Genomic DNA, 26,602 nt, shown 5'->3' on the forward strand with positions numbered 1-26,602 from the left:
AATCGCTTGAACCCAGGAGGTGGAGGCGGCAGTGAGCTGAGATCGTGCCACTGCACTCCAGCCTGGGTAACAGAGCTAGACTCTGCCTTAAAAACAACAACAACACAACAAACCATTACACTCTAAGTCATAAGACCAATTTCAAAAATGTTGCAGAGGGTAGAGATCACATCTCCGAGCACACTGCAACTTACATGCATGAGGGCTTTGGCTGGAGCTGAGATGATCTACCTTTTTTTTTTTTTTTTTTTTTGGAAAGAGAGTCTTGCTCTGTCACCCAGGCTGGAGTGCAGCAGCATGATCTCAGCTCACTGCAATCTCCACCTCCCACATTCAAGTGGCACATGGCATGTGCCGCCACACCTGGCAAAGTTTTGTATTTTTAGTAGAGACAGGTTTCACCATGTTGGCTACACTGGTCTGGAATTTTTGACCTCAGGTGATCCACCTACCTTGGCCTCGCAAAGTGCTGGGATTACAGACATGACCCACGGTGCCCAGCTTGAGATGGTCTACTTTTTAAAAAGAAAGAAAATGGTTTTGCTGAGCCCAAGATAGCAAAGTGTTTTACTTTTTCTTATTTCAGGAAGCTGGGGTGTGCAGACGTTTGCAATATTGGGCTCTCTACTACTTTGCTGTAAGCGGTCATAGCCATTCATATCAACCCAGTCTAGGATTCATATCCTTTGCTTTTTCATTTCCATCTTCTAACATGCTTCTGTGGCGTTTCTTTTGGTCTTGTGGGACTTTTAATTTAATGACTAGAAATAAGGAATGTTCTATGAACATCCTATCTCGTCCGATCTTGGAAGCTAAGCAAGGTCGAGCCTGGTTAGGACTTGGATGGGAGAAATTGAGAATTCTAAAAGCATTTTCTTCCCGAAGTCTTCTGTGTCCCATGTCATCTGCACTGACGTCTGGTGTCACCTCCTGCTGCCTGGGAGTCGCAGCCAAGCTTCTGCATCTCCTTTGGCCTGTCTATTCTCAGAGACGCCATTGATGGCCATGGGCTGTCGGGAAGCTGGGGTGGTTACCTGCTGCAGGAAGGAGGCTATGCATGGTGTGAAAACATGGTACGGAGGGGTCTCCCTTTACTGCGACAGAATTAAGCTAAGTTTGTAGATTGTGGGTTTGTCATAGGTGTTCTTTAGCTGATGGGTATAGACCCTGCAACTGCTCCATTCATATTTTATTTTTATAATTTTTTTTGAGATGGAGTCTCACTCTGTCGCCCAGGCTGGAGTGCAGTGGCGCGATCTCGGCTCACTGCACCCCATGCCTCCCAGGCTCAAGTGTTTCTTGTGCCTCAGCCTCATAAGTAGCTGAGATTACAGGTGCGCACCACCACGGCTGGTTAATTTTTGTGTTTTCAGTGGGGACAGGGTTTTACCACGTTGGCCAGGCTGGTCTTGAACTCCTGACCTCATGTGATTCCACCATTCACTTGGATCTTGTTCTCTGATGACTTCCTTTCTTGCTAGTATACTGATGCATTTAAAAAGATTTTCAAAAAATTCCAACATTTTAAACTGTTGTCAGAGGAGGGTTAAAGTATCTACTCCATTATAATGCCAGAAACAGAAGTGTCAGACGCTCCTCATAAACCGTAAATTCTTCCTCATTCTCTCTTCCAGACACAGATGTAACTGGAGTCCCTGCTTTAATAACTGTTCAGTTAGCCAGATTTGTTTTTTTTTGTTATTCTAATAAGACAATAACAATAGCACTTGTTATTAATGATGACGACTTACACTGAAAACGTATAGCTAATAGATACTATACTACTACTCTTAGAGCTGGCAACACTAAAATAGTGAGGCACCACGCCACTCAACTCTCACGTGAATCCTTCACTTTCAGTACGTACCCCTTGGTATTTTGTATCCAGTGTCTCCCGGTTTTCGGAGATTCCTTAGGATATGATCTGAATGGATGTTTATCAACATGCCCATTAACCACAAGCCAAAACCTGAAGGAAAAAAAATTGCAAGATGATTATGGCTAATAAACCCTAAAATTTCACCATGAGCCCAGCCTGCCTGAACAGTACTATTGTAACCTTCATATTACCATTGTTAGTGAAACGTATTGGCCATGACTGGTAGTAAAAACCACTAAACACTGTTGTCAGGTAAGCTAAGGAGGGCTTTTTTGAATAATACAAATAAATTATCTAATGTATTCAGAATACTTGGACCTGATTGTCACAATCTGTGATTTCAGGATGACAGGTATGGATAGAAATCTGACTCGGGCACAAGTCTGCTTTCCAGGGAGCATCAGGGAGTCAGCCTGGCAGATAGGCTCACCCCATTTCTTTCTCACGATCTGTATTCGGCAATGCTACCGTCTCCATCATACACAGCAGGAGGGGTAAGGCACCTGGGCTGCTCTGTTACCACTGGTTGTATGCTGCCTCTTGAGGGGTCAGCCTGGCAGATAGGCTCACCCCACTTCCTTCTCACGATCTGTATGCGGCGATGCTACCGTCTCCATCATACACAGCAGGAGGGGTAAGGCACCCGGGCTGCTCTGTTACCACTGGTTGTATGCTGCCTCTTGAGGGGTCAGCCTGGCAGATAGGCTCACCCCACTTCTTTCTCACGATCTGTATGCGGCGATGCTACCGTCTCCATTATACACAGCAGGAGGGGTAAGGCACCCGGGCTGCTCTGTTACCATTGGTTGTATGCTGCCTCTTGAGGGGTGACAGTTCCCAGGAGCTGATCTCTGGTCTTCTTCTCTTACTTACAACCTCATTTGAACAAATTAATGCACATACACACTTGGCCCACCGCAGAATTCCTGCAGGCTCATCAATCGGCATTCCTCGGTCAGCTCTTCCTCCTCCTTTCCCAACAAGAGTCTCCCGTGCTGGCTGCACGACTCTCCCCAGGACCCCGCAGTATCCCCAGCTTTCTCTCCTATTCTTATAAATCTCTGGGAATTTTCTGTCACTTAAAGGAGAGTTCTTATATCACATCAATTAATTCCATCAAGAAAAGGCAAAATGCCAAAACAGTGTTTTATAAAAGAAATACTGATAAAAAGAGGTTAACTTGATAGTTCTGAGATACTTTATTTTATTTTTTTTGAGATGGAGTTTCACTGTTGTTACCGAGGCTGGATGGAGTGCAATGGCATGATCTCGGCTCACCGCAACCTCCGCCTCCTGGGTTCAAGCAATTCTCCTGCCTCAGCCTCCTGAGTAGCTGGGATTACAGGCACGCCCCACCATGCCCGGCTAAGTTTTGTATTTTTAGTAGAGACGGGGTTTCATCTTGTTGACCAGGATGGTCTCGATCTCTTGACCTCGCAATCCACCTGCCTCGGCCTCCCAAAGTGCCGGGATTATAGGTGTGAGCCACCGTGCCCGGCCGAGATACTTTTTAAAAATGTGAAAGGCAGATGCTGCTTAATGGTGGCATTCAATTCAATATTAAATAAATGTACACCTGGGGTATCATTATTTTATTCATCACATCAGTGACACTGAATACTTTTTCAGTTAGCATAAGGATGTAGAAAACCTGGTGTACAGCAAGCGTTGCACGATTTCTTCCTTCTGATTTCACCACTGTAAGCAGATTTTTAAAAACATTTTTTCTCAGCAGTTCTTACCAAATTTTATAATAGGTTTTATAAGTCATTGATTGGATCCATACATTTATAGTTGATTTGCTATCTTTTTTTTGATATTAGTATTTCAACCCTAGGTAATTTGGCTTCCAATATGAGGTTCTGGAAAGAAAGCATGCTGGCCAGGCGCGGTGGCTCAAGCCTGTAATCCCAGCACTTTGGGAGGCTGAGGCTGGTGGATCACGAGGTCAAGAGATCGAGACCATCCTGGTCAACATGGTGAAACCCCGTCTCTACTAAAAATACAATAAAAATAAAGCTGAGCATGGTGGCATGTGCCTGTAATCCCAGCTACTTAGGAGGCTGAGGCAGGAGAATTGCCTGAACCCAGGAGGCGGAGGTTGTGGTGAGCCAAGATTGCGCCATTGCACTCCAGGCTGGGTAACAAGAGTGAAACTCCATCTCAAAAAAAAAAAAAAAAGAAAGCAAGCATGCTGTCTAATAGCACAGCTACTTTGTGTCTTCTAGGAGACAAGCTCCTTTTATTGCTTAGATTGGAAGAAAACTAGTACTTGTGTTCACCTAAGGTAAATATTTAATTCTATTTATAAGAGTCTTAAAATCCGGCTGGGTGCAGTGGCTCACACCTATAATCCCAGCACTTTGAGAGGTCAAGTTGGGCAGATTACTTCAGGCCAGGAGTTCAACAGTAGCCTGGACAACATGGTGAAACCGTGTCTCTACTGAAAATACAAAAATTAGCCAGGTGTGGTGGCACACGCCTGTAATCCCAGCTACTTGGGAAGCTGAGGCATGAGAACTGCTTGAACCTGGGAAGTGCAGGTTGCAGTGAGCCAAGATTGCGCCACTGCACTCCAGCCTGGGTGACTAGGTGACAGAGTGAGACTCTGTCTAAAAAAGAAGAATCTTTCTGTAAAATATTTTAGATTACCCACTTTTGCTGTTATGGAAAACCTTCTGTTAGAAATATGCTGGGTGTGGTGGCTCACGCCTGTAATCCCAGCACTTTGGGAGGCTGAGGCGAGTGGATCACCTGAGGTCAGGAATCCGAGACCAGACTGGCCAACATGGCGAAACCCTGTCTCTACTAAAAAAATAGAAGAATTAGCTAGGCATAGTGGTATGCACCTATAGTCCAGCTACTCGGGAGGCTGAGGCATGAGAAGCTCTTGAACCCAGGAGGCAGAGGTTGAAGTGAGCCGAGATTACGCTACTGCACTCTAGCCTGGGCAACAGAGTAAGACTTCATCTCAAAAAAAAGAAAAAAGAAAAAAAAAGAAATTTATTATTATTTGCTTAGTTCTTCATGGTAACTACAGTAGGCATACTGACTTATTGATGTAATTTCATGTATGCTTCCTCACAAAAACAATAAACTCTAGGCAATAATTGTAACACACAAAAGGTATCCTAGATTGTCTCCCAACTGGCAAATTTTTTCCTTTTCAAATCCTTCTGTTGAACTGTAGAGAAGTCAAGAAGTCTGCATACAATTTATTGGTGTCTGGAATTTCAACCAGCTTCACAGTCACCTCTACGTGATGCGACCCATCTGCAGAACTACTTTAAATAGGATTTAAATCCATAGATCAAAAGGATTCTTTTGTTGTTGTTGTTCATCATAGAAGTGAGTCCCATGAGACTCTCAGTAAACATTTAAAATCTGTATCTTTAAATAGACAAAAGAAAAAAATTCCCCTTCCTCTGATTCCTGTTGCCACCTGTGGACACTGAGCTCGGTGAGGCGGTGGAAATCACCGCTCTGCCATTCACTGTGTCTAGATGTCTCAGGCCAGCTGTGTAACTCTTCTGACCTTTCATGTCTTATCTGAAAAGGGCATCCTTTCTGTCTCAGAGAACATGGGGAGGCATAAATCTTGTGTTCTGCACAGGAACTCAAAAGCCTGTTCCTTCTCTTGACAGGTGGGGTAGAAGAAAATAAAGCAGTCAAAAACCAGTAAATCAAGAAGATATTTGTGGTCACTGTACAACAGTTTAGTACCAAACAATTTAGTCCAGGATTTCATGGAGGCACAGATTTCTGGGGCTAGAAAAGGATCTTGAAACACCTCTCAGCCAACCCTCCTTTTGTAGAGGAGGGAGAGGTATCTCATTGTAACAATCCTCGGGTATGATGAAACCCTGGAATAAAATTCTAATTCACCAAAAAGGAAAAAGAAAAATGACTGAGAAATGTTGAAAGGGATCTCTCAGCCACAAGTACTACCCAAGTGTTAGTTTATTTCTATGCTTATAAATTAATACACACGAAGAAAGCAAAATGCAATGTAAAGTCACTTTATGTAGCTTAAGGTGAAATACTGCAGGGTAGTTTGCAAATTTGATGGACTGACTTCAGAATTTTAGCATGCTACCATGGGGGTAAGCTACACCTTAGTATGGTTTAATATCTAAATGCTAGAATAGACTAAATAAATACACAGAAGAACCTTTGTGTTTTGCAGAGCTAGCTAAGGTTTAATTTTGGACAAAAGAAAAAAAAGCAATTGAATTGTTTGGTAGCTGCAGTCATGGGCAAAGGGTGCCCCCAGGCAGTAAACTCTTTGCATGTGGGCTGAGGGCTTAGGCTGAGCTTCACGTGGGTCCCGTTTTGTGCTCCCCTGCTCGGTGGCCACAGGAGGGGCAGGCTGGGAGGGGCTTCTGTAGCTGTCCACTTGGGCAGGACGTCAGAGAACTCAGACACCAGCTTCCCAGCACAGGTCTCAATCTTCTTCACAACCATGGCCCTGGTGGAGCTGGTGCGGATGAAGGAACTGGAGCCCAGGCCGTACCTACAGCTGGGGCTTGTCAGGTCCCCATAGGCTGAATTCAAACCACCTGTCTAGCTGCTGGGTGGTCTTCATATGGATACTCATGTTCTGCATCCCAGACTCCCGTCGGCGCTCCTCGCCCTCCAGCAGCTTCTTATAGGTGGCTATCTCGATGTCCAGGGCCAGCCTGACATTCATTGGCTTCTGGTTCTTGTGCAGCTGCTGCACCATGCCCTGCTTGGCCTGCTGTAGGGCGGCCTCCAGCTTGGACAGCTTGGCATTGGCATCCTTACCGGCCAGCTCCCCAAGCTGCTCGGCATCTGCAATGGCGGCCTCCAGGGAAGCCCTCTGGCCGTTGAGGCCTTCAGTCTCAGCCTGGAGCCGGCCGTGTTCCAGTTCATTTCAGAGATCCCAGTCTTTGTATGCTGCAAGTTGTCCCGTGCTTCCCAGCCAGCGTCTGCAGCTCCTCATACTTGATCTGGCACATGCTCCCAGCCTCAGCCCGTCTGTGGTTAGTGATCTCCTCGTACTGCATCTTGACCTCAGCAATGATGTCGTCCATGTCCAGGAGCGGCTGTTGTCCATGGAGAGCACTACAGACGTGTCTGAGCTCTGGGACTGCAGCTCCCAGATCTCCTCTTCCTACAGCTGCCTGAGGAAGTTAATCTATCAGTCAGCCTTTCCAGGTGAGACTCCAGCTCTACCTTGTCCGTGTCAGCTTCATCCACATCCTTCTTGATGAGGACAAATTCATTCTCGATCTCTGTAGCTTATTGAGCTCATCCTCGTACTTGTTCTGGAAGCCCTCCACCTGCCCCTGCATGTTGCCAAGCTCTGCCTCCAGCTTCAGCTTCTCCTGGCCCAGAGTTTCCAGCTGCCACCTAAGGGTGTTGATGTAGCTCTCGAATGTGTTGTCCATGTTGCTTTGAGCCATCTTCTACTGCTGCAGAAGGCTCCACGTGGTCTCCAGCATCTTGTTCTGCTGCTCCAGGAACCTTCCCTTGTTGATGGATGAGGCAAACTTGTTGTTAAGGGTCTTGATCTGCTCCTTCTCCTGGGTGCACGCAGCATCGGCCTGGGTGCTGGGGTTCACCTCCAAGTTAATGGGGTTCAGCAGGCTCTGCTTGACTGTGACGGTGGTGATGCCTCCATGCTGCTCGCCCTACCACAGCCTCCACCCAGGCTACCCCGGAAGCTGCTGCTGCCCACTCAGGAGAAGCTTGAGGAGCTGATGCAGACATGGGGTTCACTCACGTAGGAGCAGCTGCTGAAGGCCCAGGGGCCAGCGGTGGGCACCCTGGAGGACTTCTGTGTCACCCTGATGGACAAGGTGGAGGCAGGAGTGAAGGCAGGAGGGCTGAACCAGGTAGAGATTCCAGAAGGAGTAGAGAAGCTGCTTCTTGGAAAGAATCTTTCTTATATATAAGATTCCTAAGTTTTTTTTTTTTTGATACAGCAGAATCATGGCTCACTGCAGCCTTGACCTCCTGGCCTCAGGTGATCCTCCCACCTTAGTGTCTGTGAGTAAGCTGGGACCACAGGTGTGTGTCACCATGCCCAGCTAAATTTTTGTATTTTTTTTAGAGATGGAGGTTCGCCATATTGCCCAGGCTGGTATTGAACTCCTGGACTCAAGTGATCTGCCCACCTCAGCCTCCCAAAGTGCTAGGATTACAGTGTGAGCCACTGCACCCAGCCAGATTATACATTTTTAATGCTCCTGCAAATATCTTTGATGGCTGTTTTATTTTCATTTTGCTCAGATCTTATAAAGTTATAATTAGAGGTATAACTATAAATAGTTATAATTGAAAAGGTACATTAATTCACATTAACTGATACAAATAAAAAAATTCAACAACCTTGTAAACCTAAAAGTGATTCAGGTTCACGGAATCACAGAAGCTGCCTTGTAGGAAGGTGACAGTCTGGCTTTCTCTCACATCACAGAAGAGACCGCAGGAGTTTGGGGCCCATCTTACATCACGTGGTCAATGAGTGCCAAATCGTCTCAACCTTTAGTCCCTGCTAGCTCTGCCACAGCACGCTGCTGTTTTCAGGTTCTCAGCCTGACCAGGCACCTGTGCTTCAGCCCAGCACCTGTGTCACCTCCCTGTCCCCAGCTGTGCTGAGACAGCCTGGCTCTCCCATGGGGGATCCTGGGGTCCTGCTGCTGTCTCTGCTGTGAGTCTTTGTTCTCACAGGAACCTTGGACTTTCTCATTAAAAAACACCGGGACAGCAACATAAAAGCAGTGACGTGAATGAGGTGGAGTTCCCTGCTGTGGACACTCACCCATCAGAAAACGGGGATCCCTTATCCAGTCATCAGCATACACTGCACAATGGCTTAAATATCTGCTTTGCAAATAGCCGTTACTGGTACAGAACATAATCGCCAATAAACATGAAAACAGTGGCATAGGCGTTCCTCCTCGAATCAGAAATGGGTAAATTAAGGACCTGAGGAAACAAGAAACAGGTACACGTTTTTAAAAAATTAAAGATCATCATTTCTGTAATCCTATCTTAAATGATTTGAATTTTAAATCTTACTTTCTTGTACAAATGTCATCCTTAGTAACATTCACACTGATTTATTGTATTTAAGCTAAAGTAAAAGTGGATTTTGATTTTAATTTTATTTTGTGAGAGAGGTTCTTGCCGTGTTGCCCAGGCTGCAGTGCAGTGGTGTGATCAGGGCTCACTGCAGCCTTGAGCTCCAGGGCTTAAGCGATCCTCCCATCCCAGCCTCCGGAGTAGCTGGGACTACAAGCATGTGCTGCCATACTTACTGTTATTATTATTTTTCTTTTATAGACACGAGCTCTCACTTTGGTGTCCAGGCTTGTCTCAAACTTTGACCTCAAGTGAACTTCCTGCCTTGTCCTCCCAAAATGTTGCGATTATAGGTTGTGAGCCACTGTCTCCAGCCAAAATGCAGATTTTTAAATAAAGCATTACCACGTTTCAATCATGTTCACCACAGTGTACAAACTCCAGATTCTACTTACATACAACATAAAACAGAATATACTGAATTAGAGAAAACTAGGGGCTTCAAGAAGGTCTCAAAATTTCCACTTTCCTAAAACCATTAACCAGTCCTAGTCTGAGCAATAAGATTTGGAACACCCCATCACATCATCCCTCACCATTGCAACGACTCCCACCCCCTGAGCATTTTACCTGCAACCCACCCCCTCCCCCCAGCCTCTAGCTAACCAGGCAGGAGGCACTCTATCCACACTTGGCAGAGGATGAAATGACACAGAGTGGTTAAGTAAACTGCTCAAGACCACGGGCTACTGAGTGGTTGAGGTTAAATGTAAACTGGGGAAATTCAAAGATCATGTTCTGTTGTACCACACCGCCGTAGGTGCACTTTACTGAAGGTTTAATGAGAGAAAATAAAAGGACAAGAAATTAGAAAATTATAAAGAGAATGTAAAATGTTATTCTGTGTTTGAATTTTCTCTGTAATATCAATGTACAGTACACTGAAAGAAGGGGCATCACTACATATCCTACAGACCTTAAAAGGATAATAAGGAACTCTTTTTTTTTTTTCAATAGAGGGTCTTGCTCTGTCACCCAGGCTAGAGTGCAGTGGGGCAATCACGGCTCACTGCAGCCTCAACATCTTAGGCTAAAGCGATCCTCCTACCTCACCTTCCTGACTGGCTGGGACGTGAGGCACACACCACCAAACCTGGTTAATTAAAATTTTGTTTTGTAGAGATGGGGTCTCTCTACATCTGGTCTTTAGTTCTGGTCTTGAACTCTTGGGCTCAAGTGATCCACCCAGATAATGAGGAACTATTATGACCAACATTATATCAACAAATTCGACAACTTGATGAAATAGACAAACTCCTTGAAAGACACGAATGACCAAAGCAGACCCAAGAAGAAAGAAAGGTGACATGAACAGCACTGATACCAATGAAAGAAATTAAATTTAGACTTAGGAAATTCTAGAAAGGGCAAAATGAGACTCAAGGGAGAGTAACTGCAAAGATTAACTTTCCCTTTTCGGGCATTACTGCTCTCTATGTATTAATAGATTGTGAACTTGAATTTAGACTTATGAAATCCAGAAAAGGCAAAAATAGAGTCAGGGTGGAGACTGGCTGCAAAGACATACAACAGGAGTTTTTTTAGAGGAATGCAACTGTTCTATCTCTTGATTTGGGGTGGGGATTACACAACTATATGCAATCACCAAAATTCATCAAACTACAGACTTAAAATGAGTGAACGGTATTATTTGTAAATGATACCTTAACAGAGCCAGAAAACCTCTAAAGCTTGTTGTTTCCATTCTGACCATTTGTGCCAGGGTGAAATCATAATTAGTCATTAGTTATGGTTATGAACATGGAGAGCAATCACGTGATGAGTAGTGTAATGCTGGCCGTGCATCAAGCCATTCTCTCCCCAGCACTTCCACTCAACTCCTGGCAAAGACATTCACATGAGTCAAAAGCAGCCTCCAAGGTTCTCATCTCCTGCAGCCCAGGACCTCTAGGAAGTCTTCATACTGATTTACAGCAAAGCACACTTTGGCCAGTAAGTGTGCATTCGGATGCTGTGTCATCACTGGGGTGGGTACTCTCCTGGAAGCTGTAGTGTTGGCAAGCAATGAATAAGAACAAAGAATTCCAGCAATTTCTCTCTGCTTCTTGGAAACATGATTCAGATCTGGGCAGACCAGATCTGAATCTGGGTGGGTACCGTGGGGTGGCATCTGGGATGCGGCAGGTACACTGCAAGAGCTTGCACACCAACATTTCCTGTGGAACAAGTAGAATCTGCTTTTGACGGAGATAAGAGTGTGCTTCTTGGACTGGCATAGGCTCCCTTAAACATAGGAGGCGATTTTGATTTGTGATCAGACACCTTTCCTGCCTCTGCCCATTTGTCAGCCAGAACAGGAGGCCTTGTGTTAGACCTGGATGGACAGAATTAATGACATAAGACAGAGCAGCTCTCACTCTATCCCTGAGTGTATCAACTTGAGAAGCACCAGTAGCAGGAAGCCCACTTCTGAAGTCAGCTTAGGAGATTCCCAATGTGGCAAAGAGCAAAAAGGACACCAGTGTGAGAAAGTTGAGAGAAAACTTCCCTGAGAGTGACGGCCTCACGATATTTCCCAGTAGGCAAACTGCAGGATAGAGCTGAGAAAGTGTTTAATCTAAGATTGAAGAAACACAGAAAAAAAAGAGCAAGACATAAAAATTGTGGGGAATATAAGGCCTGGATTTGGTTTAGAAACATTTCTGCTAAAACAGAGTACTCAGTTCATAAAAGGTTGGGCCTCTGGACCTGAAAAAAGTCCATCCTAAATTCAATACTTGATAACAGGAAGGCAAAGTCAAAAAGCGGAAGGAAAAATATTATCACGCTTGAAATACACAGAACTGAAAGTGGTCTAAGAGACTTCTGCACTGGATGTCACCCACTTAAACAACGGACAAATGCAGTGTGAGAGAAGCAATGCCCAGGAACCTTTCCTTCCAGGATGTGATTATCGCACACAGAGAACTTTGATCCATTTCTCTCAATTTGGTTTCAAGTTCCGGGTTGAATGCTGAGCGGGCAAACGTCAGCTGGTGATGACGCTAGAACTGTGTCAAAAGAATGGAATAGAGCATAAACTACCTGACTCAGCGCTTGCCAACATATTCCCAGCTCACAGGAAGCACTGGTCAGAGAAATTAGACAATTTAAGACAGAAGCTCATCACAGCAGGATTTCTTCACAAAACAAAGGAAAATGAGGCTGCAGCCGAAGTAGATTATCAGCAGCTCATCATTGGTTAGTGAAGCAAGGAATGCACGCGTTGGTGGTGAGTTAATTAGCAGCAGCAGCCACAGAGGCATGTCCAGAGAACATACATCTGCTTTCACGATTAGCCTTTCAGGGAGAACACCTGCTGGAGGAGCAAGTGGACACTGGGAGCAACATCTACAGTCAATTAAAGCAAGGCAGGCCCAGGCACTGTGGCTCACGACTGTAATCCCAGCACTTTGGGAGGCCGAGGCAGGCAGATTGTTCGAGTCCAGGAACTGGAGACTAGCCTGGGCAACATGGTGAAACACCCTCTCTAGAAAAAATATGAAAATTAGCTGAATGTGGTGGTGTGTGCCTACAGTTCTAGCTACTCGGGAGGCTGAGGAGGGAGGATCACCTAAGCCTGGGAGGTGGAGGCTGCAGTGAGCTGAGATTATGCCACTGCACTCCAGCTTGGATGACAGAGTGAGATCCTGTCTCAAAATAATGATTTAAAAAAAGGAAGGCAGAGGATGAGCAGTCTTTGTCAGCTCCGGGTGAGTCTATAGATGTTCCTGACATGGCTCAGTTGTTTATTTGAGGAGTTCACATCAAGGCTGGAGTGACGTGTTAGGCTCTTTAAATAGTCTGTGTAGAACAACTACTGGCGAGAATACTTTCAAAGAAGTTGAGAAAACATGAATTTAGTAGAACCCAAAGTGGAATCCGCTACGCTGTTGCAATTCATGGTGGTAAAAATGTATGGAACAGAAAAACAAATTAAAAACTTACAAAACTTGTCAAAATGTAAGGTGCTGCAAGCTATTCTTTGTATCAGCAGGTCTTCTGCAGAAAATCTATTGTGTGTGATTGAACCCATAGTGACAACGGTGAATGCCAACCCCTCTCATGGACTCAACCACCATCTGCTCTCTAACTTTTCATCAGAAATAAGCTGACCATGCCGATTTGTCCCACCAGACACCAGTTTGATGGCTTAATAACGTTTAATCCATTGTTTTGAGCTCAGAGCTGAGACTGAAACTTTTCTGAACAAGAACTGCGCTCCCCACCATTATTGAGTTCGGAAGGGCTTTGGAAAGCAGCTTTCACTACAGACTTGATAATGTATCCTAATAAATTCAACCTCAAACTGCAAGGCAAAACAGTGCTCATGTGCAAAACTCAGATTCTGTTAAAGTCATTTTGATGGTGACTGACACTGTTCCAATCACAAGTCACATCAAACTGTGTTCTGCACTGGCCATGCCACTCAAATTGAAGGAAGTGAGAGCTCCATGCTCCCAGCAGTCTGCAGTGGCTATACATTCTCACTTTACACTACAGTGTGTTTGTGAACCTGGATTTCCATATTTCAAAATCCATTTAGCTGTGCAGTGGAGGGGCTGTCATCTAACCTTCCACAGGAAGATATGAATCTGCAGTGTAATACCATATGGAAAGGCAAAGACTAAGAGAAGAATCTAACCACACTCCATGAATGCCTTCCAAGTAATGGCCACGCTCAATTAAAACCACGTACACCTGGACTGATGTCAGTGCTTCCATTTACAGAGATAAAACATGTAAAATCGAATTACAGATCAACATTAAGAGGAAGATTTGGAATAGATGTTGCTAATAGGAAACACTAACTTTGAATCCCTATAAATGAAATGTTTTCTCTCACCAAGAAAAGAATTCTATTCTTCTCATTAGACACATATTACAAAAAGCACACGAAGATAATATATTTTGAATTTATTACTAAAACTCTTGTGAACATTTGTTTTCTCTCATCATAAATACCTACCCAGTATCTTGGCCCACAAAGCCTAAGATATGCACTACCTGAATAGAGTAAGACTTGCTTTTCATCAATTGTTTGCATAACCCATGAAAGCTGCAAACCTTGGCGTCTGTGAGGCCACCAGGAATGGGAGACGTGTTTGATGATGGAGGTGAACCGAGAGTATTAAGGAGCTAGAATTTCTTTGGTGCATCAATGGCCAGGATGATTTGCAGTTGCCTTTTGGTTGAATTTACAAGCTTAGACATAATATAATAGTGCATCTTATAGTTTCTTATAGAAGTGTCTCTAAGAATTCCTAATCCTATACTAAATGCTCTTTTTCTTATACTGCAAAACTGTGACTATCATCCCTATTTTACAGATGAAAACATGGAAGGTCACAGGAATACAGTGATGTGGCCGGAGGACATCACAGTGGCAGGGCTGGCTGGCAATGTCCCCTTCTCAGGTGCTCCAGCCACCACACCATGAGGACCCGTCAAGAATTGGGAATGTCTGGCCCAAGCATATGAAATCGTCGCTGTCAGTCACTTTCATTAAGTGTTTCTATTAAGTCAGAAGAAATACTCAGCAACTGTGAAAAGTAAGTTACAAGATGTTCTTTGTATTTGTCCGTGTGTATTTTTACTGCTTAGAAAAAACTTATTAAAAACAATGAAAGACAAGGGAAAAAGATAATACCGCAATATTGTTAGCCTGATCTCTAAGATGAAATTACGGGCACCTTTGAGTTCCCTCCTTGGATTATTTTCTAAATTTTCAACAAGCATGTATTTCACCTGTAAGTGTGTTCACATACAACACTGACAAGTGTCTTCAGTCCTGGCACCTAACACATTGAGAACAGGTGGAATGAGAGGCATGGGGAAATCCAATTTCCCGGGCTGAAGACTTACAACCGCTGATTGAAAAGGCTTGGAGAGAATCAGGCAAAATTAACAAACAAGCACACATAGATCATCCTCTAAGGAAAAAGAGAGTACCCCATAAGCACCCAGGAAGAAAAATGGATCACTGAAAAGCACAAAATCATCAGGGCTGGCCTCCATGTCTGTACTTATTCTCTGCGAGGGCTACGGGGTGGCACCCACAGAAGGGCACTGAGAACTCCAAACTTCCCAAACATCTACTCCTAAGCAGCACTTGAGTGATGTCTCCAGCTATTCACGCCAGCAGAATTGCCCATTCAGGATTAAACCCAAGAAACTGGTAAATAACTGTTCATGCTCATCTGCTCGACATGATCTGCTCCAAAGAGGAAAGACTCAACATACAATACAGTATGCGTTCCAGAGGATGAAGACGCAAGCAACTACTTGGAATGACTATTCTTTAAAACATTTAAAGCAAGATTTTTGGGTTTTGTCTTCTTGGAAGCAAGTTCTATGCCTGTTTAATTCACACAGTGAACAAAAGTATGTCTTGGAATAGCTTCCCAACGAACTGGAATAATAATCCCTTGGTCTACTTGTGATGACAAGTAAGATATTTACTCAGCAGATGATTTGACCCTCAAAGCGCCTGGACAGCGTCTCTCAGCACCACCTAGAATGCTGCATCCTTAAGTTTGGGAACAATGAAATCGCGGATTTGGTTATCTAGGAGTAATTTAGGCCATGGTGGATTTAACCATTTTTAAATGTTTAAAACTGAGAGTGGTTAATTTTAATAATTGGCTTTATTACTTTTTTTCTTAACAACTTGAGGCCATTGAAATCTACAGCACTTCCTAGATTTGGGTCTGTTTCTTTCACCTAGCCTTTCTTTCTGTAAAAGACTCATTTGAAATGATGGCCAAATTGCACAGTTGCTAAAAAAGCATGCTTAAAATAAGCGCTTGGCTATCAACATTTCACTTTTCATCATTCTACACTTTTGCACAGAAGTTTTTCTTTTTTCAGATTATTTCAATCTATGAGGCAAGGACCAAGGATTCAGTATGCCCTTGTTAAAAAAAAAAAAAATTAATTAGAAGGCCATTAGGCTGAGATGGTGTCTTCTGTCTTACATAAGCACATGGAAGCCCAACAGTGGAAGGAAACTTAAACCAATCAGAAACTGCCAAGTGACTTCTAATGAGACATTCTGCCAATCAGAAACCACCCATTAACCTCCAGGACTTTCCACTCTGACCAATCAAACGCTTCCTTTTTCCTCCTTGTGCAAACACGCCTTACAAAATTACTTTCTCACACACCTTCTAGGTGAAGCCCACCCTGCTTGTGGTTTGGTACTGATTCACGAATTGCTGTCTGCTCAAAAAACACACTACAACTTTTTTTTTTAATATGAAATTTCACTCTTGTTGCCCAAGCTATAGTGCAGTGGTACGATCTCGGCTTACTGCAACCTCCGCTTCCCAGGTTCAAGTGAGTCTCCTACCTCAGCCTCCTGAGTCGCTGGGATTACAGGCATGTGCCACCTGTATTTTGTATTTTTAGTAGAGACAGGGTTTCTCATGTTGGTCAGGGTGGTTTTGAACTCCCAGTCTCAGGTGATCAGCCCACTTGGCCTCCCAAAGTGCTGGGATTATAGGCATAAGCCACTGTGCTTGGCCATTTTTTTTTTTTTTAGATGGAGTTTCACTCTTATTGCACAAGCTGGTGCAATCTCAGCTAACTGCAACCTCTGACTCCGGTTCAAGCGATTCTCCTGCTTCAGCCTCCCAGGTAGCTGGGATTGCAGGCATACACCACTGCACCCAGCTAATTTTTAGTAGAGATAGGGTTTCAGCATGTTGGTCAGGCTTGTCTCGAACATTTCACCTCGTGTGATCCACCTGTTTCAGCCTCCCAAAGTGCTGGAATTACAGGCATGAGCCACCACATCCAGCCTCAAAAACCCTACAATTTTAATGCACCTGAATTTATCTTTTAACATAATTTACCCTGGAAGTTTCCTGCTGTGTTTCAACATTACACACAACACATTTAGAAGTAAAGCTGGGCCGGGTATCCCACAAGAACCCATTAATAGAATTACATGAGAGAAATAAGAAATCAAAGTCAGTGTAATTTTTTGAGACACCTTCATCAGAGATAAAGACAGAAGCAAAGTCCCACAAGGTCAAGGACCTGGCTGAGTACAAACCTGGGGCAGGTATCAGAAAGAGGAGGCCTCAGGACATCTGACCGCCTCTCTGAGCACCATCTGGCCACCAGTCCTAACAAAGGCAGTGAGAGCTCCCATGGCAAGCAGCACCGCCTGCTCAGGCTCCTTGGAGTGATTTGTTAAATGGAGGTGCAATGAAGAGATAAGCCCCCGACTAATTCACTGCTGATGGTGGGGAGGGAAACTCCACAAGCAAAGCAGACTGGGTTCAAATAATACCGAACAAACCTGATTGGGTGGAGAGAAAGAGCCTGAGGTCAGGCAGCAGTCTGCAAAGCCCCCCAGTGACTCCAACACAGTTCAGAGCTAATGCCCTTGACTCCAGGAGACCTCTGCTGTGTCTGGCAAAGGAGGATTTAAGGGCAATGGTAGAGAAACACCAGTGGGCAGGAGCTAGGAAGCCCAGCAAGTACCAACACAGGTGACAAGGACCTGGATTACGGCTCCAGCCCAGGGAGACAGAATAGAGGCTAGCGACAGAAATGATGGCCAGGTAACAAGGTAAATGTGGGGGCTGGGGGGACATCCCTGTAACCACAGAGTGGAGAGCAAAGGTGATAGGAGTAAGCACAGGCTACAGAAGGCCCTAGGAAGGCCTGGTAGGAGGTTGGCACTGTGCCAGATGCCACTCCATGTGCTACCTAAGGCCCCAGTGAGATGCTGCTGCCTCTGCCCCCAAGAACCCAGGTACCCTGGGATCAGAACAGGAGGCTTCAGCACAGACAGGGCACAGGCAATACTTGCCAATACCTTGAGCCCTAAAGGTGTTCCTGAAAATGTTGTTTGCCCTCCTGGGGGAATTGGTCAGGACCCTGGCTCCATCCCCAGCCCTATTCCCTTCCAGGCAGCCTGTCTTTCCCTCCCTTGTGTTTATGTCCAAAAGACCCTGTAGCTTCTCTGCAACCTGTCTTTTACTCCTCAACTCAAAGGAAATGTGCTGTCACTATATCCCCAGTACAATGCCAGGTCCAGAAATCCTCACTGGCACATGAGTCATCAGTAAATGTTTGATGAATGAATATATGAAAGCACACTGCTCCCTCCACCCTGCCCTTTACTTTTCCTCCCTCCTTGAGCTGACTGTCCTGTACTCATAGTACCTGGAACTGTCAGTTGCTCTGCCAAGAGCTGTATCTCTGCTGCTGACCTCAGGCCTCATGGACTGGGCAAAGTCCCTGCACCTGGCTCTGGTTCTCACCATTCCCAAAAGAGGCTGTAGCTCCAAGCAGGGCCCTGCCTCACTCCTGTGCAACCTCACAGCTCAGCACAGGGCCTGTGTGGATACCTGTCAGGTTGTATAAAGTGCTACTGCCTGGCCAGCACCTCCTCAGTTTCACCTTTCTCCTGCCTCTCCTGAGTCATCCTTGTACTCACAGCCTCCTCTCACTGGGTCTGGTGTTCTTTGCAGGACCCTATGCAAATAAGGGGCTCCAGACGCTTCCAGGGGCTGCTGAGATGGTTTGTGCTGAGTGCTCAATGCTGTTTCCACTCTGGTTCTCTTCCAAGTGCTCACTGACTTAGGTCAAATGACTGTTTAATAAATCAGTTGCTTGGACAGAATGGAAAGTGTTTATCTTTTTCTATTTGGAAAATGTAAACATCCCCAAACCACATAGCTATGTACACAATAACATGTACAACTCAAAAAAAAAAAAAAAAAATAGCCCAGTAGTTTAAAAAAACTATACCTGACCCAGTCAATTTTCTTGAAGCAGCTTTTAAACTATTAGTGTAGGAAGTGGGCTTTCGTCCCAGCAGCTCCTCATCCAACCATCTCAGAGAAGACACCAGTATGCTCCGTGTTCTATTCTGTATTCTGTATGGCTGATAGTTCAAGGTCTATCACTCAAGGTGACTCTGGCCCTATGGGAGGCTGCATTCATTCTTCTGCTGGAATGAATATAGGCACAATTAAACATGTCTCTAGTTAAAAAGCTTCCACTTGGGATTTCACACAAAACTTCGTAAGGTGCTTCCTTCATTTCCAACGCCACAGTTTGGCTGGCTTACAAGGCTGGCAGCAGTGTACATGAATGACACACAGAGAACATGCCTGAACGCGCATGCACAGCAATGCAAAGTAGTGCTAGGTACTGTGCATTGAGCACCCAGATGCGCCAGCACCATGCAAGCGCTTTATGGAGTTGCCTTGCTTAAAATGCATGTGATCCCACAGGGTGGTTCCACCAATGCCCATTCTACAGGGGGAAACCTTGGTGTGGGGCAGCTTGGTAACTCATCCGGGTCATGTGCAATGGGGCTAGGACAGCACCAGATACTCTGACCTGAGATTGCTTTTAGCTATAAAGAAACAGACATACAGGTATATTTATGAAAAAGTATATACAAGCAGCAAAGTCTGACTACTATTCAAATTGTAGCAATGCTTGATCCCATTACAAAAAAAAAAAAATTCAAGCAGACAAAAACTTTGTGTAATGGTAAAGAGTTTCAGGCACACAGCACTCATTAAGCACCTGATAAATGTTGACTTGCCCCTGTTTAAACTTCCTGTTTAAACTGTCTGCATCGGAGCAGACTGAGGACACAGACTGCACCAGGTACAGGGTGAGGTACTGGCTTTCCGGGAACTTAGGTACTGAAAACTGTGCTGGGTACAACACTGTTCCAAGCAGCGGAGCCGTGTACCTTCTCTTCACTGGAATGCATGACCCCAGGGGAAAGAAGAGAGTTCTTCCTGTCTCTCTGGGAAGTAGGTGTTTTAAGGCGGGACCCCAAATCAGAAAGGTTGGGTAAACTGCCCGTAGTTACACAGCTAGTGAGTTCAATTTCCTTGGGTGCAGACACCCTTTTTAATTATGAAGCTTTCCAGAGACGGAATGAAAGCATTGAAAATTGGATTTTGAACTTTTGACCAGCCATTGCAGACAAAGCCAGTTTTCAAATACTAAACAACAACAACAACCCCCAAAACCTTGAAAGATTTAGAAGTCTTCTTTAAGACTTCATTTGTTTAAGGTTTAAGGTCATTGCCTGGAAAGCCATCCCACAGTCCTGAGTCCTCTGCCTAAGGTGGAGTGAAAGTCTCTGAAAGTGATCAAGCCTTTATGGGGAAACTGCTAGGCAGTGTTAGGATACCAGGTTTCCAGTTGCAGCTGATCACTTGGCTGGGAGAAAACAGCTCCATCATCACCAAAGATACCAAAAGGGAAACCAGCAGAAAGGTGCAGAAACCAGCCCTCAAGACTGGAGACCATCAGCGTTAGACTCTAGGCACTCCTGCAGTCTTAATCTAAGGGAACAAAATCTAGTCTCCATTTTCAGTTTGCGTATCTTTTTACTAATTCTTTATTTTTATTTATTTAGTTTTGAGACAGATCTCGCTCTGCCGCCCAGGCTGGATGCAGTGGTGGGATCTCGGCTCATTGCAACCTCTGCCCACTGGGTTCCAGCGATTTTCCCATCTCAGCCTCCGAGTAACAGACAGGTGCCACCGTGCCGGCTAAGGAAACCAAATCTGGAACCCCTGAGCGGCTCTTTCCAGATCGGTTTCATCCCGTTTTTTCCATCACTCCCATCCAGTCCTTTTAGGTTTCCCGCTCCTTCTAGACGAATCCCTCCTTGTTTCTAAATCCCGGAGCCGGGGGACTCGGGGAGAGCATCCCAGGGACGGCAGGGGAAGGGGACCCGTGCAGAGGGGGGACGCTGCGGAGGGGTCGGCAGGGAGAGGGCGTCTGGGAGGGGAAGGCTCCCGGGAGAGGGCACCGGGCAGTGATGGGAGGGTTGGAGAGGACGCCGGGCCGGGGGCCGGGGACGTTACCGTTGAACGTAGTGGACGAGGAACATGGCCAGGAGGATGCAGTTGGGCGCGTCGCGGAGGCGCGGGGCGGACTCGCTGGCGCACTGGTAGAGCGGCAGGGCCAGCGACGGCAGCTCCTGCACGGCCCAGGCGACTCGTGCCGGCACCCGGAGCCTGCAGCTGGGTGTCGCCTGCCGGCCGTACGGCGAGTTGCTGTGCTGGTTCAGCCCGAGGAGCAAGCAGCCCGCGGCGCACTGCAGGTAGACGAGCGCGGCCAGCAGGCGCTCCTCCGCCACCGCCGTCGCCGTCGCCATCGCCGAGGCTGGGTGCCACGCTCCATGCCCCGGAGGACGCGACGGGCAACAAATAGGGCGGCGGCGCGGGGGCGGGAGGCGCGGCTGCCCGAAGTCCGCACGGCCCGGACGCGACGGGACGGGTCATGTATTCCGACCTCTTCCCTGCAGTCAAGGCTGGGGGCGCGGTCCCAGGGAGCCGAGCGAGCGCCCTCGAGGGGCGGGACCTGCAAAACGCCCCGCCCGCGCCGGGCCGCCGCAATCACTCCGCTCTGCGCACGCGCGGCCTCAGGCTGTCCGGGGAGATCCCTGAGCCCGCGTGGGAAACCCTGGCGCTTCGCACGAGAAGCCTTTGTGGCTACTTCTTGGAGCCTTTTTCCCCCTCGGAGCTGTCCGCGGTTTTCCCTCTCACGCTGTTTTTCGGGAAGATGGGTTTTGCGCTTTGGGCTTATTTCTGGACGGTCCCCGAAGGCCCCCGAAAGGACCAGGCCCGGACACGTGGGGCCTTGGGTTCCGGCCGGAAGTCCGGGGAGCTGTCGGGCCCAGGTTGCGGTTGTGGCGGGCCGGTTCTTGCGTGCTGCGTGCGCGCCCGCGTGGGCCATGGGGCGGCGGTCGCGGTGCCGGCGGCTCCAGCAGCAGCAGCGGCCTGAGAGCGCCGAGGACCGTGCTGAGGGCGGCGGAAAGCGCGGCGAGGCGGTAGGAGCCGGGACGCGGCGGGCGGGTGGGTCTGGGGCTCCTCCTGGGCCTCCCGGACGCCGAGGCCTGAGGGGCGGCTCCTCGGGCCTCGGGGTAGAAGTCCCTTTCCTTCCTCAGGGCTGGGAAGGAGGGTATCCCGAGATCGTCAAGGAGAACAAGCTGTTTGAGCACTACTACCGGGAGCTCAAGATCGTGCCCGAGGGCGAGTGGGACCAGTTCATGGACGCCCTCAGGGAGCCCCTCCCGGCCACTTTAAGAATTACTGGTTACAAAAGGTAAGGTGGCAGTGCCTGGTTTTTTTAGGGAGTTGGGGCCAGGATGTTCCAGGTTAAAGGCGATGGTGTTTTCTCCGGAGAACCATGGCGTTTCAGCGGTGTGAATTCAGGAAGCATTGAGGTGGGAGCACAGGGTCCAGTGAAATGGTCACGCAGGTATTGCAGGTGCAGAGTTAGAGAAGGAAGTGAAAATGAGATCTGAGGAAGCTGCGGCCCCTGGGGATTGGTGAGCTGAGGGTCCTACCTCTTGGAACGTAAGAGCGTTTATAGAGAATGCATAAAACCCCTTGATCCTTCCCCTCCCCCATCTTTGTAGGTACATCTTTCTAAATGAGTCGGAGGTAAAACTAAAACTGTAGGTATACTTGGGAGAGAAGGAACGCAGTGTTGCTCTTAGGAATCAAACCGTGTGGATTGCTTACATTTTGAAGGGATACAGTGTAAAAGTAGTGACTAAAGAATGTTTTCTCTCAGTGCAAAGTTGGCTTTAGTTTTAAAACATGTGCGGTCTTAAATGATACAACGTATTAGCTTAGCTTCTTGGATCAGTTTGAAACTTTCTTGTTTTTCAATAGCCATGCAAAAGAGATTCTCCACTGCTTAAAGAACAAATATTTCAAGGAATTGGAGGACCTGGAGGTGGATGGTCAGAAAGTTGAAGTTCCACAGCCACTGAGTTGGTAGGTACCACAATGCTTCATCTCGAATATTTGGGATCTCAGTCTCTGTCACTTGAGTTCTATTTCTTGGTAGTGCATTTACTGTTAACATGAAAGAGCCTGGGTTTACTTTGCAGAAGTCCGAATGTTCTAATACCCGGTGCTTTTATCAACATTGCATTGGTATGCAAGTTTTCATGCGATTTGCAGCTTCCTGAGTCGCTGAGTTCAGCGAACTCTTCCTGGTACATCCAGCCTCTTCCTTTATGTCGCCACTTCTGCCAGCTCCATGTTACAGCCCTTGCTTTCTCTCATCAAAACTGCTGCAGAGTGGCTTCTTTGCCTTCAGGAAAAGGACACACTTAGCCGGACGACAGTCTCCTGTTAAGTGATCTACTGGTATTTTCCATTACAGACTGGTTACCTCCTGGTACTTCCCAGTAGAGACTGCCCCAGCCAGTGTAGCATTCCGAGTTTCAGCACCTGAGCGTACTGCTGCTCTGGGACTACCTCTTTCTTCACCTGTCCTGGAGGTGCCCTCTGGGTTACCGGTTCCTCATGGCTCATATCTAGTCTCAGTTGTATGAAGGTGATTCCTTGTGCTGACAGCGTCTTGTGAAGATGCTTGGAGTACTCCGGAGGCGCCAGTCCTTTGGTTAACTTACAAATGGAAGAGTCATTAAAGCAAATTGTTAGTTTCGTATTTCAAATTACTAACTTTGAGGTATTAAGTTCTCAGAAAAGAAAAACATTATCTTAAATAATGCTATGAAAAGGCGAATTAAGCGTTTTGCATTAGCTTTTGACCCTTTGACTATTCCAGTATGTGATGTTATCTTTCCTTTTTAGATAACCTTTAATGTTTGCAAATCACAGTCAGATTTTCATTACTCATGGGACACAGATTTGCTGGCTTTTCTTTCATTGGCTGCTCGGAATTTCATTGTTCATATTGCAGATGTACATAGCATATATATTCAGAAGGAATGCTGACTGGCCAGACATTAAGTCAGTATTCAGTCAATATCAAGACCAAATATCACCATCACGGAATGTGTTTCTGGGATATGATAGTAAATATGACCAACATGGTGAAACCCGTCTCTACTAAAAATACAAAAATTAGATGGGCATGGTGGTGCACACCTGTAATCCCAGCCACTAGGGAAGCTGAGGCATGAGAATCACTTGAACCCAGGAGGCGGAGGTTGCAGTGAGCCAAGGTATAATTGACTCACATTTCTGCATGGCTGTGGAGACCTCAGGAAGCTTACAATCATGGCCGAAGGTCTCTCTTCACAGGGTGGCAGGAGAGAGAATGAGTGCTGAGCAAAGGAGGAAGCCCCTTAAAAACCATCAGCTCTCCACCTGAGAACTCACTCACTGTTGTGAGAATGACCTACGGGGGGGCTGCCCTCATCAATTAATTGTCTCCAACTGGTTCTTCTCTGGACATGTGGGGAATATTACAATTCAAGGCGAGATTTGGGTGGGAACACAGGGACAAACCATAAGACAGGATTATGATTGTCCTTGGGCACATCTGTATTTTCAGCAGTGATGCATCTGTGTGCTGCTTCACACAATCACCCGGAAACATTTGTCCCTAGAACCTTGTGTCTAGAAGCACAGCGATGGGATAAGAAATGCTTTTAAGATGAAGACGTCCCTGCCCAGCAGGACATGCATCTGTAGGGAAGAGATGGGCTCTCAAGGCACGTCAGTGTGGGCACTTTCTTCTGCAGGCCCCGACAAACTAGGAGAAACCATGCAGTGTTAAGAAGGCTTGCTATTTGTTGTTATTCTCTGCAAATTATGATTAAACTTTGATTTGATCAGTCCTTTTAACATTTAATAGCTGCCTTTTCATCTCATTTATTGAACATGTCTGGGTGTATGACAAGGCAGTTACCAAACTCTTAGCATCTGCAGGTTGTCCGTAGTTGAAGAATGAAAGTGAATCACTTTCTCTGCCAGAAGCCAGCTATGTTTTTGTTTGCCTAAACTTTCTGAACACACAGCTGAACAAAACATTGTATGATTTGGGTTCCTAATACTTGGATTTTCCATTATCAATGACGGTTTCTCTATTTTATTTTGAGACAGGATCTCGCTCTGTCACCCAGTGTGGAGTGCAGTGATGTCATGATGGTTCACTGTAGCCTTGACGTCGCAGGCTCAAGTGATCCTCCTCAGCCTCCTGAATAGCTCAGACTACAGGTGCATGCCACCATGCCTGGCAATTTTTATATTTTTTGAGGAGATGGAGTTTCACTGTCTTACCCAGGCTGGTCTTGAATTCCAGGACTCAAGCAGTCCTCCTGCCTTGGTTTCCCAAAGCGCTGGGATTACAGATGCGAGCCACCATTCTTGCCCAGTGCCAGTTTCTTGGGAGCTTTATTCTCTAAACATTTGTTTATTTAAATTCACCTGTCAGTTGTAGGATACTAACCCAGCAAGCAAGTAAAGCAGAAGCTTTCTAGGACTTGGTGGTTTTCTGTATTGCTCAAGATGCAGGAATAGATCATGAAATACTCTTCCCAATCCTCTGGTACATAGTGAAATGTGATTTAGGAACGTGTTTTTCAGAACTACATTTTCTGGAAGGAAAGTTATGAATAGGACCACAGCTTGGGTGAATTTCATTTTTTATTTTTTTCTTACTTTCTATAGACTCAGAACAGTGAGGAGTTATCCTAAAGCATTCTTATAAAACCATTGTTTTGACAACCAGTTGTTCAGAGTGCCCTTTATTGTCATTCTATTTATGTGCTGTTTATTTATTTATTTTGAGACAAGGTCCCTGCCACCCAGGCTGGAGTGCAGTGGCATGATCTTGGCTCACTGCAACCTCCACCTGGGCTCAGGTGATCCTCCCACTTCAGCATCCCAAGTCGCTGGGACTGCAGGCCCACATCACTACACTCAGCTAATTTTTGTATTTTTTGTAGAGATGTGGTTTTGCCGTGTTGGCCAGGCTCGTCTTGAACTCCTGACCTCAGGTGATCCAAAGTGCTGAGATTACAGGCATGAGCCGTCACACCCGGCCTTTTTATATGCTTTTTAATGTCTAGATTGAGTATGGTCACAGATGTTATATATATTTAGAGTTCTTACCACTTGAGAATTTTTGATACGCATTTGACAGTGGTCCTTTTAATTTATCTTGATGGTTTTCACTCTGGCTACAATTTGATGCATGGAAACACTGTGAGCCCTGCATTGTTAAATTGAGTGTGTTACTGCATCTCAGATGTAATGAGAATTCCTGAAACTACAGTAAGATTTATGGCCATGTGATATGTCACACTTGGTTTGGCATTGGATTGAGTGTGGTGCTGTGTGACATCAATGTGCTTGCTCGTGCAGTGCAGATTCCTGTATACGTGCAGGCCAAGTTTAAAAGTACATCCTGGGGTGGGTACAGTGGCTCATGCCTATAATCCCAGGACTTTGGGAGGCTGAGGTGGGTGGATCACTTGAGGCCAGGAGTTTGAGACCAACCTGGCCAATACAGCCAAACCCCATCTCTACTGAAAATACACATGTCTGTAATCCATGCTACTCAGGTGGCTGGCTGAGGCATGAGAATTGCTTGAATCTGTGAGGCAGAGGTTGCAGTGAGCTGAGATTGCACCACTACACTCCAGCCTAGATGACAAGAGTGAGACTCTCAAAAAAGAAAAAAGACAAAAGTCTTTAGTATCCCCCATTTCTCTCCTAATTAAAAAAAAAAATAAAAACATTGATGCCATCATTTATAAAAGTTCAAATATATTCAGAGAAATGATGGCAGGAAATGCTTTATTCTTCGGTATATGTGGGTAACAGCCTAGGAATTCAATGCATT

The 26,602-nt window shown here is 46.0% G+C and overlaps 2 protein-coding genes across 7 annotated transcripts in view; one reads left to right on the top strand and one right to left on the bottom strand.

The window, feature by feature from the left end:
* The window catches only part of SRD5A1 (steroid 5 alpha-reductase 1), a 33,167-nt gene extending 11,809 nt beyond the window's left edge, over window positions 1–21,358 (bottom strand). For all 3 annotated transcript variants that reach the window (XR_013532374.1, XM_008992258.5, XM_008992257.5), the window contains exons 1-3: window positions 20,851–21,358; window positions 8,667–8,833; window positions 1,868–1,969 (exon numbers count right to left, since the gene is read on the bottom strand). Coding sequence is in view for 2 of the 3 variants with exons in the window: in XM_008992258.5 (XP_008990506.1) it covers window positions 1,868–1,969; window positions 8,667–8,833; window positions 20,851–21,143 (562 nt within the window). In the remaining variant the exon portion in view is untranslated. The remainder of the gene's footprint in view (window positions 1–1,867; window positions 1,970–8,666; window positions 8,834–20,850) is intronic.
* Window positions 21,359–21,657: 299 nt separating this feature from the next.
* The window catches only part of NSUN2 (NOP2/Sun RNA methyltransferase 2), a 31,719-nt gene continuing 26,774 nt past the window's right edge, over window positions 21,658–26,602 (top strand). For all 4 annotated transcript variants that reach the window (XR_013532372.1, XR_013532373.1, XM_002745141.5 and 1 more), the window contains exons 1-3: window positions 21,658–21,818; window positions 21,936–22,093; window positions 22,669–22,773. Coding sequence is in view for 2 of the 4 variants with exons in the window: in XM_002745141.5 (XP_002745187.3) it covers window positions 21,723–21,818; window positions 21,936–22,093; window positions 22,669–22,773 (359 nt within the window). In the remaining 2 variants the exon portion in view is untranslated. The remainder of the gene's footprint in view (window positions 21,819–21,935; window positions 22,094–22,668; window positions 22,774–26,602) is intronic.

Source organism: Callithrix jacchus, chromosome 2 (genome assembly GCF_049354715.1).
Source record: "Callithrix jacchus isolate 240 chromosome 2, calJac240_pri, whole genome shotgun sequence".
In the NCBI taxonomy this organism is placed as follows: Eukaryota; Metazoa; Chordata; class Mammalia; order Primates; family Cebidae; genus Callithrix; species Callithrix jacchus.